This window comes from Lissotriton vulgaris, chromosome 12, assembly GCF_964263255.1.
Source record: "Lissotriton vulgaris chromosome 12, aLisVul1.2, whole genome shotgun sequence".
In the NCBI taxonomy this organism is placed as follows: Eukaryota; Metazoa; Chordata; class Amphibia; order Caudata; family Salamandridae; genus Lissotriton; species Lissotriton vulgaris.
The window spans coordinates 810,998,052-811,014,614 of record NC_141700.1 but is presented as its reverse complement, the minus strand read 5'-3'; the positions used below and the strand labels follow the sequence as shown (position 1 = coordinate 811,014,614).

General features: G+C 47.0%; 1 protein-coding gene across 1 annotated transcript in view; it reads right to left on the bottom strand.

Annotated features, from left to right (window-relative positions):
• The window catches only part of LOC147678850 (uncharacterized), a 94,830-nt gene extending 80,013 nt beyond the window's left edge, over positions 1–14,817 (bottom strand). Inside the window, exon 1 of the mRNA XM_086946273.1 lies at positions 14,620–14,817. Coding sequence (XP_086802399.1) covers positions 14,620–14,643 — 24 coding nt within the window. The 5' untranslated portion in view covers positions 14,644–14,817. The remainder of the gene's footprint in view (positions 1–14,619) is intronic.
• Between the last annotated feature and the right edge of the window lie 1,746 nt (positions 14,818–16,563).

The following is a 16,563-nucleotide window of genomic DNA, read 5'->3' as shown; positions in this document are numbered from 1 at the left end:
TTGGTGGGGTGGGGAGGGGAGGGGTTGTGGGGTAGGTTAGTGGAGCAGAGGTTGTAATAGAGAACAGAATGAGGTGATGGTCAGACCATTCAATGGGGATGATGTTGAAGAGGGAAGCCAAGTCTGTGTTGGCAATGATGGCGTCAAGAGTGGCCCCATTTGGAGAGGGTGTCTCAATTCTTTGTACTGGAGGATCATTACTCTGTTCTACCCTTAAGTATAATCTATCCCATCTTCCTACCATGACATGGGTATTTTGCAGCTGGTATCTCACTATATCACTGGTTTCTCCTCTAATACGCTCTCTAACCTGTACGTGTACATCTCCATATTCCTTTCTCCAGCGACGGTGTTCCATTTCTTATTTTATGCAGACTTTAATTGGTTTACTCTGCTGATTTGAAAAATGGTTGTTGTTTTCCCAATATACTCACTAGCATCCTTTCTTGAAAAACTTGGAAACAAATATTCTCCTGGAGCGCTGTCAAAAAGCCAGAGCCATGCACAGACAACACTGAGTAAGTCTGATGCCAGCCATGCGCAGACTAAACTAAAACACTCATGTAGTACTCACAGCTCCTGTCCCAGCATAAATACAGTGTGTGCCAGCAGTATGATTTTTGTGTGTTTCTGGCACACAAAATACCAGGTGGCCAGAGGAAGCTCTTTCCACTCCTTGCTAGGGTGGCTGGTAAATCCTTCATCCTTTACATGGCCAGCCTGCATGACAGAGCAGGAGGCTGATGAGGAGGAGGATGGAATGGATGAGGAGGAGGAAATGGATGAAATAGATGAGGAGGATGATGAAATAGAGAGTTAGGAGGATAACTTGACAACAGCTCGAGAGCTGGAAAGAAAAGCGAAGCATCTTCTGCCCCTAGCCCCAGAACCAGAGGACAGTGGGAGACCCAGAGGTGTGAGGTTCCATACTATGTCCAGCACAGGCAGCAGTGTGTGCTCCCACCCCCTGTCCCCTGAGGAACAAGAGGAAAGGAAAGCTGAAAGGAAGTGAAAGCTACAGCTGCCCCGATTAGACCAGGCTTCAAAAGGGGCAAGAGCTGTATCCGGGAGAATCAAGGAGAGGGCTGAGGTAGAGAGAAACCTAGCCCTGCAGGAGAAAAAGCTTGCTCTGTGGGACAATAAAGGTTTGTGGGCTCATGAAGTGAGCCACAAGGAGCTGGACTTAAAGCTTGAAGAAGCTTCAGAGTTAATTTTTGATCGGGAGCAAGTAGAAATGTCATGTTTAAACTTAAATGAATTGTAATTTAAAACCCTCTTTAATGGTAAAGTCCGACTTTAAGTCACAATTTTCAAATGCCACTTCTAGAAAGTTTACATTTTCTTGCTTGCAACCTGTTTCCTGGGTCACACGACTAGGTGTAGTAGGCCTTTGTGTATTCCTCCCAGACAGCCACACAATAGAGGAAAACCCAGCTTCCAGTAAGGAATGAAAGACGTTGCAGCTTGGATGAGAAGAAGCTGTCTGAAGCTCAATTCGGAGAATACAGAAGTCCTTGGACCCACCCTCTCAGCTTGGGACAACACCTGGTGGCCCACCGCCCTCGGCAACCCCCCACGGACCACGCCTGGAACCTCAGCATCATACTTGACTCCTCCCTCACCATGACTCGACAGATCAACGCTGTCGCCTCAGCCTGCTTAAACACCCTCCGCAAGACCTTCAAGTGGACCCCCCCCCCCTCGAAGCCAGAAAGACCATCACCCACGCACTCATAACAAGCAGACTAGACTACGTAAACGCCCTCTATGCTGGAATCAACAAATCTTTGCTATGAAAACCCCAGACCATCAAGAACACTGCGGCCAGACTCATCCTCGGCATCCCACGACATGAGCATATCTCATAACACCTGCAAGACCTCCACTGGCTCCCCGTCGAGAACAGAGTAACCTTCAAGCTACTAACCCACGCCTACAAATCCCTCCACAACACCGGACCCAAATACCTCAACGAAAGAGTCTCATTCCACATACCCAAAAGAAACCTCCGCTCCGCCGACCTCGCCTTAGCAGAAACCCCGCACATCTGCAGAACCAGAGCGGGTGGTAGAGCTTTCTCCTACGTCGCGGCCAAGGCCTGGAACGAGCACCCAGTCACCTACAGATGCTCACCTACTCGGCACACCTTCAGGAAGAGCCTCAAGACCTGGCTTTTCAGCTGACACAGAGCTGCATCCCCCCCCGCCACCTCACCCCCCCAACACCAGCGCCTTGAGACCCTCCCGGGTGAGCAGCAAGCTTTAAAAACAAGCTCGAGGGACAGACAACACAGCATTTTAGGACAAGTAAAGCACTCCAATTACGTTGGTCGAGTTTGCGCTTATTATTCTTAGAATTAAGAGAAAAGAAACGATCTGCATAGCAGAATGATAGTGGGGAGGAGGGGGGGGGGGAAATGCGAAACACAGCCTGGTGACCGTGAGAAGTGTGAAGTAGGGGGCGGGGGAGTGGATGCCTGAAGTGAAGCTGCTGGCGGCACCACGCTGGGGAAACAGATGGCTGGCTTTGATGTGGTGATGCAATGGGGAAGCCTGTGGGGAAATGGGCTGGCTGGGCTCGTTCACGAGAGGCTTGTGGTCACGTGATTCTCCCGCTTTTCACATGCACTGTGGGGAAACTGCAGTCGAAACTGCAGTGGTTTGACTAGTGGATCGAGCACTTGAATTCTCGCCATTTTCCAATGGAAAAGGCGAGACCTAATGATTGAGTGATTAATTGGATAGCTGCAGGATGGGCAATCCAAGGAAGGATGGGGGGGCAGAGCCATACACAGCCCTATTTGCACTTCAAAGACACTCACATACAAAGAACTTCACACTAGCCTATTATGACAGAGGACAGACTGAGGACAGGGAGGCAGGACATTCCAGACACTCCTGTGTGTGTGTGTGTGTGTGTGTGTAAGGGGGGAGCAGGGGGGGCTGCAGAAGCTTCACCCACTTCAAAGCATATATATAACAAGCATTTGCAATGCAATAGGTCTCGCATTAGGAAAGTTTGAGCTATTGGTATTGTAAATGACAAATATTTTATTTATGTGTTTGTTTTGAAAAGTGCGAAATTAATAGCTTTGTCATTTACAATGCCAATAGTTTTAACTTTCACAAATGTGACACCGATAGCATTTGTAATTTAATATGTGTTGAACTGTCGCTAGGCAGCGGCCATGGTGTAGATTGACTGCTAATAATACCACAGATGGAAACTGACACCTAGGCACGAGGCAGAGGCCACGGCACGGATTATTGACTGGTAATATTAGCATAGGAGTCACCAGGCCCATGCCATGAGGGCGGTTCGCTGGCAAGATGAGAGACCACTGCATTTGATAACTAACTGCTGATAACATGGACTCTTGTTTTAATGGTGGCCTCGTGTCAAAAGCAGCGGCCACCACATGGACAATTGTCTGTTATCAAAGCTGTCAACTGGCTCCGTATCACGAGACTGGTTTCAGTCCGTCGTGGATTATCAGCCAATAGCAAAGGGCATGCTGGGACTTGTAGGTCCAAATTTACAACGGACAATGTAAATGACTAGTCTAATCAACATGCACAGCGCTCTTCTGGAGAAAAAATAAACACAACCATCGAGGCAGACAGAAAGACACCTACCGGCAGTGAGCAGACCCTTCGACCTTGCGGTGAGAGTGTGGGGGTGTGTGTGTGTGTGTGTGTGGGGGGGGTGTATATATATGTGTGTGTGTGTGTGTGTGTGTGAGGTGCAGCCTCGCCACCTGCTGACGGGCGGTGGTGGAGCCCAGGCCTGCTTTGCAATCACGCTCATCCCTCGCTGCCCCCATTGTGCAGCCCCCGCCGTGGGATCCCTTGCTTTGTGTGCCCGCCCACCCTTGCCAGCCTTCCCCGAGGGGCGGGATGTGCTGACTCACGGTGCCGCCCCCTCCCTCCCCCCCTACCGACGTGCCTCGGCCATGAGTCTCTGCTGCATGGCGGAAACTGCTTTCTGCTAAACTTTGCCTCGTGCTCAGCCCTTGCTCAAAGCTCTATTTTTAGCCCCTTCTCCGTGCCCTCACGCGGGCGTCCGTGCCAGTCTGGGACGGCGGGCCCCCTGGAGGCCGTCGGAGCCTGCCGCAGGCTGGGAGCCTCCTGATCAGCGCCCCCGGCGATGTCTTGGCACAGGTAGGATGCTTCGCCTCTGTGCTGCTGCGGCCGGAACCCTCCGACGGCCCCTGCGCGCCCTCCCGCTCCCTCCACCGCCAGGCCTCGCAGCCAGCAGCCCGGCCTTCACATGGAAGAAAGGGGCCGGCTGCGGCGGGGGGAGTGGTTTGAGCTCGCTCGCCCAGATTCAGCGAGAAAGGCTTGCGAGGGAGATACTGACTTGGTGTGGCCTTAGGAAACGATAGTGTAGAGTAAGTGCAGCTCTGGTGTACTCTCGGTTGACCAGCCTCCCTGTGTCCCCTCCACCACGCTCGTAACTATCCACAGCAGGGTGGGTTTGATGCCGCCTGCCCCGAGTGTCGTGCTCAGAGCGGATCTCCCGGTGGCATGGGGCGGGGGTGTGTGTCTGTATGTGCAGGGGGGGGGGGGGTAGGGGGCGGCGGCGTGTGCATGCGTGCGTGTCTGTGCGTGTGTGTGTGCGTGTCTGTGTGTGTGCAGGGGGGCGTGGCGGGGCGGCAGCGTGTGTATGTGTGTGTGCAGGGGGGTGGGGGCTGGCTGTGTTTCGCATTGCTTGCACGTCTAGGCTCGAGCTAACAAAACTGATGAAAGCGAAACTGACACCGCACACACGGCAAGCAGCCAGCAGCACGCTCCAGCGGTCAAAACGGACTATGAAAAAGCGCACGTCTGACTCGTGTCTACATTCCCAGAAACGGGTGACAATAGATGTCGAGCAGACAGCAATCAATGCTTCGCATTGAATGCAGGTCGAGCTCGACCTAAAAACGAAAGTATGCCTGTCTGTCTGTTTGTCCTTTATGCATTACTACACCATTCATCCGATCGCCATGAAACTTTGGGAAGTTGTTGAGTACCCTCCTGCAAAGGTTTCTGTCAAATTATTATGATTTTTTTTTTTTAATCTGCCCCCCAGGGCCCTCATAAGCTTTCGAACACTGAAATAGACAGCGAATTTGCAAGCATTGTCACCAGTTATGACCCCCAAACGGAAATCAATTGGTCGATCTACATCAGAAGCACGAAAGAAAAAGGCATTACGAGCTTCAGAAACAGACGAGCAACGGGAAGCAAGATTAGAAGCTGTTCGAATACAAACTGCTCAAGCCCGTAATGCTGTTCGAATACAAACTGCTCAAGCCCGTAATTCTCAAACGAACGAGTAAAGAGAATCAAGATTGGAAGCCGATTGAGTACGCACTGCTCAAGCCCGCTCGAACGAAACAGGAGAGCAGCGAGAATCAAGATTGGAAAACAATCAATTACGCACTGCTCAAGCCCACTCTAATGGAACAGGAGAGCAACCAGAATTAAGATTGGAAGCCAATTGAGGACGCACTGCTCAAGCCACACTTAGAAATGTTTTCAAAAATAAAATGAATAAGTTTCAATAACAATGACACAATGTAAATTTAATGTTATCATAACGAGTTTCCTTGAATTTTACATTGCGATTCTAGAGACACCAAACTTTGGAGTCCTGTCTCTTCTCAATCGGAAATGTGCGATTATAAGATGAGCAAGATGGGCCCTGCAGTAGTGAAAAAAACGAATGCAAGTGTTTTTCACTACCTGGGCATGTTAACTTAAAAGTACACGTCCAACTTCTTGCAATGCACCCCGCCCTCAGGTTGTCCAGGACCTACTTTAGGGTGACATATTTATTAAAAAGGAAGGTTGTGACCTGGCAAGAGGGTTAACTTGCCAGGTCGACACGTCATTTTAAAACTTCACATGCAGTATCTGCAGTAGCAGGCCTGAAACATGTTTAAAGGTCTATTTAAGTAGTTGGCACAACAAGTGCTGCAGGCTCACTAGCAACATTTAATTTACAGGCCCAGATCAATTGTAGGTCACATTACTCTGAACTTATAAGTAAGTTAAATACGTTAGTTGTGGATAAGCCAATGTTACCATGTTTTAAGCAGAGAACACAGGCACTTTAGCACTGGTTAGCAGTGTTAATGTCCCCAGAGTCCTAAAGCCAACAAAAACATATTCAGCAAAAAAAGGGGACGAGGAAGGCAGAAAGTGTGGGTGTTACCCTGCAGAAAGGGCCAGGTCCCACAGAGTGAGATTTTTCTTGTACAGTTTTTTTCACTTGATAACTGCTTTAGTGTTGCATAAATACTTTACATATTGTCTCCAAGTTAAACCGGACTACTTTTGTGCCGAGCTACCAGAGGGTTAAGCACAGCTTAATTTAGCGACGTTTTGGGGTTCATCCCGATAAGGACTGTGGCCGTAGCTTGAGAAGGGCTTACACCCCCTCAACCAACAACCAATGTCTCACAGAAATTATATTTCTTTATTATATTTTTTATTTATATATAGTTTTATATAGTGCAGACATGACCCAGGCGGTGGCTACTGCTAAACTGTTTATTATTAGGGCTCCCGGTTTTATGGTATTTATTTTTTTGCCATTTCCGTCTGTATTTATCCATATTTATTTTTGGGGCATTTTTTCTGTATTTATCCACATTTATTTTTCCCACAAGCAAAAGATGACGCTACTGCTAGTATTTTTCTACATTTATTTCAATTGACAATGCACATATGCGCTTGGTTGTTATTGGTATACAAAATACATTACAAACAACAACATATGAGTAAGGGCGCAAAATCCAGCTGTTTAAAACAAAATAGAAACCAACCAAAGGGCTGTTTTTATTTTGATAGCGCATGGAGGCAAAGGAAAGCACAAATGCAGTTTGCCTGAATCAGCACACTGAAGCCTAACCTGCTGATATGCCAGTACACTATTCCAAGCGCACTGTTGCTGTAATCACATTCTAACAGATGGCTCAGCAAATTAAGGGGTGGTTTCTGACATGTCATAAGCTCAAATGGAGGTGCGCAACGCCCATTGGGATCAAAAGGCTTCTGCCCCATTCCCATCGTGCGTGACAGCCCAGGATGAGACAGCTTCCCGGGCACACACACAGCGGCACCCGAGCACTTCACAGGTCTCTAAAAATCATTTGCATATTAGTGAGGCATTGTTGTTGTTTCACCCCTTCTAAGAGCCCCTGCAGCTCCACTCTGACTATTGCTTAAAGATTCAGGCCCCCAAAAAATTTTCTTAGCGCCAACCCACCCCCCCCCCCCCCCTCGAAATTTGGCTCTAGTTGTGCCTCTGCTCAAATGTTGGCCGAGTCACCTCAGTATCTCATCTTGCTAGGGATGGTAAAATTAAATCCATAACGCTGGTTTGGTATGCATTTGTATTTTCGGAGGGGGTGCTCATTTTTACAACGTGTACAGTGTCCAACATGTTGTCTCTTTATTGGCGGTTTAGTAAATATATTTTAATATTTTATAAACCCGACTGCGTGCAGGCTTCCATGAAGGTCTCAAAAGCAGAGCTGCTGTCCTTCACCTCGCTTCAGGTAAGTGTACCTTTCTAAGATCTTAGTTGCACACAAGCTTTCAACAGGCAAACACGACAATCGGAAAGCACAGCTCGCAGAGTACTCCCTGAGATGCAGTTATCCTAATCCTTCAGTTTGAACGTGAATTGCCGTTCTGAAGAAAACAAAATGATACAAACCCCCCTGGTGCTGCCGGTTCATACGTGGGGGACACAGGTTCGAATTCTGCTATCTCCGTTGTAAAGCATTTTAAAAAATAAAAATGTTATTCTTCAATTAAAACACCGCAAATACACGTGTTTGCAAATGTATTCTGTTTTATACTGACGGCTGGTATGCTGTATTTGAAGTGCAGGGGCACAAGAGCAGTGGGATGAACAAACTAAATTGCCAACGACTCAACACACACACCGATCACTTTCAAAGTAAGGACACCACAAGCCCCCACCCCTCCCCCCACCCACATTAGGACGGAGGATAGTAACCCCGGGGAACACAGCTTGAGATTGCACCCATATTCAAATACGGTCGATGGCTGTTCATTGATAGGGGGGGCGGGGTGGGAGGGGGGCGCCAGAGTTTGAGGCTGCAGTGGGACAGACAGAGTGAGGAGCAGCATTCAAGGGGTAGTGTCCTGGGTCGCTGTGAGGCCGCCATTAATCTGTTTCCCCGAGGCCACGGAAATAAAATTACTTAACTTGTGAAATGGTGTCAAGCTGGCGCCGAGCAGCGGAGTCCTGGAGATTCCGAATTGAAAAGAATCCAGCGTCAGGAACAGGGGTGTAACAAATCTGGGCTGATGCACGGCAGCACTGCAAAATGTACTTGTATTTTCCCGTTTCTAAATATAAATACAGACAAAGGAAAAATAGTTTTCCGTCTGTATTTATATGCAAAAATCCGTTTAAACGGAAAACCGGGAGCCCTATTTATTATCAAAAAGAAAGTGGAAAACTATAGAGCCCTGACCTCTGCGGAAAGGTGGCAATAACTTAATGAACCTATTAAATTAGAACAGCTGGAGGAGCTCAAAAGAAGAGCCAGTTCAGTGCAATCTTCAATAGAGACACGTTTGCAAATTTGAGAATCTAAACTGTATCATGGAGTAAGGCAGTGGGACACACCAGTGTTATGTAGACGTGCACAGGCACACACAGGCTCTATGTAGACATGCACAGACACACACTTGCTCTATGAAGATATGCATAGGCATACACTGGTGCTATGTAGACGTGCACAGGCACACACCGGTGCTATGCAGAGGTGCACAGGTGCTATGTAGACATGCACAGGCACACACCAGTGCTATGTAGGCATGCACAGGCACACACCGGTGCTATGCAGACATGCATAGGCACACACTGGTGCTATGTAGACACATTCATATCCTATACAGGCACAACTACGGTCTATTGGAGTGAATATGCTGACATGCACAGCTTGTCTCAGATGCGAGTCATGTGTTTTGCAGCTTGTTATTTAAAGGGGTACAAAAGGGGGTGGTGATGGACAGAGCATCCGAACCAATCAAACACTCACACCCAGTCAACAGATCTGGGTTTAATCCATCACCATTCTTTAGCCCACTCTGCCACCCGAGTTCAGACATGGCCATATGCAAATCAATCTGACCCTGTGCCTCATGGGAACAATCCAGCCCGAACTGCCAAGCCATGCGTTTCCTGGACCGGATTCAAGCTTCCTAGGACCGGTTTCTGGCATTACAGCTGTCTTCAGCCAGGCTTGCTTGAATCCAGTGGCAAAGTGTGAGCAAGGGACTCACGTCTGAGCATGCCGTGCCAACTTATGGCGAACAAAGTGGTACAAAAGGGGGTGGTGATGGAAGGATCATCTGAACCAATCAAACACTCACACCCAGTCAACAGATCTGGGTTTAATCCATCACCGTTCTTTAGCCCACTCTGCCACCCCAGTTCAGACATGGCCATATGCAAATCCGTCTGACCCTGTGCCTCATGGGAACAGTCCAGCCCGAACTGCCAAGCTATGCCTTCCCTGGACAGGAAACAAGCTTCCTAGGACTGGTTTCTGGCATTGCAGCCGTCTTCAGCCAGGCTTGCTTGAATCCAGTGGCAAAGTGAGCAAGGGACTCACATCCATCACCACCCCCTTTTGTACCAATTTGTCGCCATAAGTTGGCAGGGTATGCTCAGACGTGAGTCCCTTGCTCACTTTGCCACTGGATTCAAGCAAGCCTGGCTGAAGACGGCTGGAATGCCAGAAACCGGGTCTAGGAAGCTTGACCGGTTCAGATGCTCCGTCCATCACCACCCCCTGTTGTACTGTTATTTAAAGGAGCATTTATTGACACGCACGGCTAGTGCTATTCTGGGTCATTTTCTTACAGATCGGGACTGCAAATCTGGGTTCAGATGCTCCGTCCATCACCACCCCCTTTTGTACTGTTATTTAAAGGAGCATTTACTGACACGCACGGCTAGTGCTATTCTGGGTCATTTTCTTTCAGATCAGGACTGTAAATCCGGGGATTTTAAGTCCACACATAAGACACAAAAAGAAGAACATTATCTAATGAAACCAGGTATCTTGTTCTCAAATGTGTTTAGCATCTCTGTCACGCACAGATTTATTGTAAGTTTATATAAACTTGTCAAATGGAGCATTTAGCCTGAGTAGTTCTTCTAGAGGAATGGAAATTCTTCTACACAACTGATTTCGGAATTTTCTAGCACCTATATTTTGAACACTCATATAGTGGAGATAGTTCTTTGGTGCACAAGGAAGTCGTCTACCTGCAAAACACGTTAATTTGTGATTTTACATTGTTTAACATGTTTTTAAGTGTATTACTTTTCTTTTGGGTTAGGTAAGAATGCAAGCTGTATGTCCACCATCCTATTTTCTGGAAACACCAGGAGATTTACCAGCATCCTGGAAACAATGGTTTGAGGAGTTCAAGACATACTTGGGTGCTATTGGTAGTCTTCGGTTTAGGCAGGAAAGAAAAAAATAACTTTTGCTACACTCATTAGGGTTTGAAGGCAGGGCCATCTTGAAGTATTTACCTGAAACAGCAATAGGGGAAGAGGAAGCATCAGCTCAGAAGTGTTTTGTTTAGCATTTCCAAAGACCTTGAGAAATAACTAGTCATGTTATATAAGAGAGGTATAATTGAACCTGTAGATTATTCACGATGGCTGTCACCTTTAGTTGTGGCCCGTAAACACAATGGTGAGCTGAGAGTAAGTGTGGACCTCCGCTGTTTAAGCAGAGAAATATGGGTAGACTTACATCTGTTGCCCAACATCTCTGAACTGTTGGCAGGATTGCAGGAGGCCAGAGTTTTCTCTAAACTAGATCTAGCCTCAGCCTATCACCAGATTGAACTGGATGATGAGTCTAAACATCTGACAGCTTTTTTATCTCCTATTGTCACGTACCAATATTGCTGGATGCCTTTTGGATTGGCTTTGGCAGCTTCATTGTTCCAAAGAGTTAGGGTTAACATGCTTAATGGAATCAAAGGAATATCTATATTCCAAGATGACATTCTGATTTACGCCCCAGACAGACAATACCATGACATGATTCTGAATGAGTTGTTAGACAGATTTCAAACACAAGGAGTTGTGCACAGAAGAGATAAATGTGCTTTTCTCACAGATAAAGAGGAATATTTGGGACATTTAATTACCAGTCAAGGTGTCGAACCAAAACCCGGTGAAGAGCATTACACAAGCCAACCCTCAGGTAGACTAGCCTTGTTTAAAATCATTCCTTGGCTTATGTGAGTTTCACTCCAGGTGTGTGCAAAACTATGTGACTAAACTAAGACCAGTGTCCAGTATGTTGAAGAGAAGTGTAGTGTTTGAGTGGAGCAAGGAGTGTCTGGGTGTATTTGAGTGGATGAAAGAGCTATTAGCATCGCCAAGAGTGCTAAAGAATTATGACCCGGAGCTCAAGTGTATTCTTACAGTTGATGCAAGCAGTGTGGAGTTGGGTGCAGTACTCAGCCAAGTGAAACATTATCAGTTGCAAACCATTGGATATGCATTGCATGTGTTGTCAGATACAGAGAAAAAAATACTCTGTGATAGAAAAAGAATTGTTGGCCTGTTGGTGGGCAGTCATGAAATTTAGGAACTATCTGTGGGATAATCGGTTTGCCATCCAGATTGATCTTAAACCCTAGATCTACCCTGAGGGGTAAAAATTCTAAAGGTTTTACTACACGCATTGTATGTCTCTCAACCAAGTTGTTACAATTTGACTTTACACCAGAATACATCCCTGGTGTGAGTAATGGCTGTGCTGATTTTTTCAATTGCTTGTAAAGTGCACTACATACCCTTCGAGGGTCTCTAGGCGCTGGGGGTGGGGGCCTACGGATCAAACAGCCAGGTCTCGAGTATCCTCCTGAAGGTCAGCAGGTCTTGGGTCTGTCGTAGGCTCAGTGGGAGGGTGTTTCATGTCTTGGCGGCGCAATGGGAGAAGGATCTCCCACCAGTGGTTGTTCTTCGGATGCGCGGGACGGTGGCGAGTGAGAGGTCGGCGGAGCATAGCTGGCGGTTGGGGATGTAGAAGGAGAGCTGTCTGTTGAGGTAGGCTGGCCCGGTCTTGGGGAGTGCCTTGTGTGCGTGGGTGAGGAGCTTGAAGGATACCCTCTTGTTGACGGGATAGCCAGCGCAGGTGGTGTCTATTTATGTGCCTCTGGTGAAAGCCTTTACTGAGCAGGATTGGAGGAGAGCACTTAAGGATGATTGCACTTTAGGTTTAGTCATGAAATACATTGAAACGGGATGGCCAAAGGAGAGAAATCTTGAGTTCGACCTTAAAACCTTTGTTAAGGTGGCAGAGCAGCCATCTATTGAGGATGGTCTACTGTTGAGGGCTGACAAATTTGTTCCCCCAATGTCTTTGAGACAAACTATTTTTGTGGGTGCTAATTTAGGGGCTATAATTACCAAGAAGCGTGTGCTGCTGCATTTCGGGTGGCCGGCTATGGATCGAGAGATAGATCAGTTGTCAAAGATTGTGTGATCTGTTCAAGTTGTGGTAAATCTCTGAAGTTAAGAACTTCGTCCCTGTACCCCAATTAATTACCCACTGGTCCCTGGGAACAGATATGCATTGACATTGTTGGACCTTTCCATGCATTGACTAGCACCTCTAGATTTGCTTTAGTCATGATGGACTACCTATAGTAAGTGGCCTGAAGTAAAGTTTGTTGGTGAAGGCACGTCTAAATTGGCTGTAGAGTTTATGAAAGAAGTTTTTGTGAAGGAGGGATATCCGTCTACTTTGGTTTTGGACAAGGGAGTTCAGTTAGTGTCAGAAGAGTTTAGATTGTTCTTGGAGAAAAGTGGTATAAAACATCTTAAGTGTTCTCTATATCATCCTCAAACAAATGGTCTTGTGGAGTGGATGAATAAAGTACTGGGGGAGTGCATCCAATGGGCGCCAATAAGTGTGTAGTTGTTAAAGTGGTGAAGAGTATGTTGTGGTTTTAATGTACAACTCCTTATGTGGCAACAGGGTTTTCCCCTTTCGAACAGATGTGAGGAAGAAGGGCTACCACTTGTTGTTGTCCTGCATGGATGAATAGGCGGGTAAGGTCCGGAAACAGTCAGTCAATGGTCAGATGATTTAGTCAGGTAAAACTTTTCCAAAACTTTTCCAAAATGCAGCAACAACCAAACCAGTTAAGATATTGGATGGTATGGTTGGAGGCAAGGTTTGTGTGTGCAAACCTATTCATATGTTGAAAGGGAGGACCAAGTTTGCCCCCCCCCCCCTGTTATGGTCATGAAGGCAAAGGGTAGTAGTGTAAAAGTTGAAGGTGGACAGTTGTGGGTTATTAAAAGAGTTGTGAGAGTGGAGTCTACAGAAAACAGATTGCATGAAGAGAAGAGTAATCCTAGGACATGTCAAGGAAAAGAGGCAAGAGGAATGAAAGGGGCTAGTTTGCATGACTCACACTCTTCAGCTTCTGCTCCAGTTAAGGATGTTGGTCTGAGATGAAGCACAAGAGTAATTAGAGTATCTGTCAAGTACAACGATTACATTTAGTCATTATATTGGTTAATTTTTTTTGTTTGAGCTTTTTAATTATGGTAGAGTGTTTTTGCAGGAGTTTTTTTTCTATAGTATTATTGTTTCATTGTTTATATGGGCCAGTCAAGTCACTACCTTTCTATATCATTTATTATTGGCGCACTGGTACCACATGGGATTTAGTTAGTCCATTGTGCAAGCATGTCTTAGTTGTTTATAAATGTTTTTCTTGTTGATTGCCTACATGTATGTAGATAGCAATTATGTACTTTTGCATAAGGTGTTGAACCTTAGCATTGTAATGCGAGGGTTCCACAATGAGAGCGTGGTCGGCAGCACTGCCATGAACAGCTGGTCGAATACATGCTAAATAAAGTACAGTTTCAACATACTTGGAGCCTCCGTCTGCCTTTGATCACCACAGTACCCCCCTCCCAGACATCATCAGTACACATGCACAGCAGTAAACCCCCCCTCTGTAGAGTGCTGCTCAGCCTGTGCGCGTGTGTATGAATGTTGATTGCATGAATGTTCGAATGGTGTGTTGAATGTCAGTTGAAGTTCGGGCTGAGCAGATCAGGCTGAGCAGATGCCATGCCGCTCCTGGTGGGGTTCTCTAATTTATATCCTAAACTAAAATAAAGATCAACTTACAACAAATGACCTCGGCTTCCTGGATTAACCATTCTTTACACCCTCAGGGGTCCTCAGTACACATGCACAGCGGTAACCCCCCCTCCCTGTGGTCATCAGTGCACGTGCGCATCTGTAACCCCCTCTGTGGTCATAAGTACACACGCACATCTGTAAAGTCCCCCCCCCCCCCCTCCATCAGTACACGTGCACATCTTTAACAGGCCCCCTTCTCTGTGGTCATCCATGCACATGAACAGCTGTAAAGTGTCCCCAAGGGTTATCAGTACACGTGCACAGCAGTAACCCCTCCCCTCCCCTCCGCCGGGGGTCACCAGGACACATACACAGCTGTAACCCCCTCTATGGTCATCAGTGCACATGCACAGCAGCACCCCTCCCTCTCCGGGCCCGCTCACCTCGTGCGGCTCCTGCAGAGACATTCCTCCCCGGGCTGCGGCGGGCGCGTCTCCTCCGACCCTACAACGGTCCTATGAAAGCTCGGGTGTCCGGGGCCTCGGGAGGTGGGGGGGGTAAAGTCCAGGCGAGTCCGGGGACGAGCAGTTCCTTCCAGAGTACAGGGCCGCGGTTCCACTGCGCATGCTCGGAGTCTGAGCGGCGAACACGGCGCATGTTCGTAGTGTGTTCACACGTCACAGCGCATGCGCAGAATGAGCACATATCACTGCGCATGCTCAAAATATGAATGTGGCTCATAACGCATGCTCGGAATGAGTTCCGATCACTGCGCATGCTCGCCAACTGAACACGACCGCAACGCGTGCGCAGAGGGAGCGGAGGGCGGTCCCAGTGTATGATTGACAGGTTGATCTTAGTGAGAAGGCCCTTACGTTTATTTAGTGCATTTTTATAAAGCCGACGGTGTCAGAGCGCTGTACAATAGAGCCAGATACCTTAGAAGAGAAGAGTGGTGCACAATAGAACATTACAAATATATATAGGAGACTTAAAAAGAAGGGCACACAAACACAAAACCCAATGCACCACCAAGGGTGAGGAATGAACAGGAAAAAAATACAAATTTACAATGAAGAGTGAACTTCCCAGAGGGGCCTGAGCATGAAAGTCTTAGTGCTGAAAGTGTCTTTGTGTTACGTCGGAGGAAGAAAACCACAAGACACCGGATAGACTGTTCAATGTCCTGGACACACCATACAAAAACACACCCCTTAATCAACTAATTAACATCATTAGGTTCATAAGGTTTAGGTGAAAGTGCACGATCCCCTTTTGGAAACGCCATTCATTTAAGGTGAGTGAAACACACCACATTCCTCCAAAAATCCAACAAAAATGGAAAAAAAACATTAATCGTAAGCATGTGACATAATCCCTTAAACGTGTAGAACGAACAGGACATGGACGTAACGGATACCTCCCCACACCCCTTCGTTGGGTACTGGGCGCAAGTAACAAACTTTCAGTAGGGGAGGACATAAGAAGGGGCTCAGATACCATATCAGAGGGTGACACAGAAGCATTTTCATCACATTGATTAGATGGTACATTATCTGAAAATGAAACAACGGGGGGTAATGATCTCATATCAGTCAATTCATCCTCTGAACATACAGAGTCCACATCAGATGGTAACACTCGTCCACAATCCTGAATCGGCATAGGAGCTCGATATAATTTAAAGAAAGATATGTTTCGTGAAATAGTCACACCACCCCTCATGGCAGTGATCTTTGTCCCATGAACTGATTGCACAATCCAAGGCTCAGGCTTGAAGGGTAAACTAAATTTCCCCCTCCGATGCTTGATTTTCACCAATACAAGATCACCAACTACATATGTCCGGGGCTTAGCCCCACGTCGGAATACCACTTTATCATTCTTCACTTGCCGTTTCCTCAACTCTGTGGCCGCACCTGCATAGCTTTCCGGAATCGCCTCCATTCAGGGCACAAAATCATTAATAGGACGATTCATACAGAGGGACATTGGACTGACTTTTGTGGTGGAATGAGGAGTCATCTGATATTCCTTCAAGAACAAAAATATTGCACAATCCAAATCCTGGCGATCTGTAAGGGCTATCCTAATGGCTTTATTAAGTGTCCGCATAAAGCGCTCAACTTCCCCATTAGCCTGAGGCCATAAAGGAGTAACCCTCCGGTATACAATGCCCCTAGACTGCAAATATGATGAAAAATCATGACTAGAAAAAGGTGGTCCATTATCAGTTCGCAATTCAGAAACCAAGCCATGAGTCGGCATGATTTTATCAAATAGCGGGATCGTGCGACATGCAGTGGTGCTATCCATTATTTCCACCTCTGGATATTTAGCAAAATCGTCAATCACCACCAACATATGCCGGCCATCAGGTAAGCATC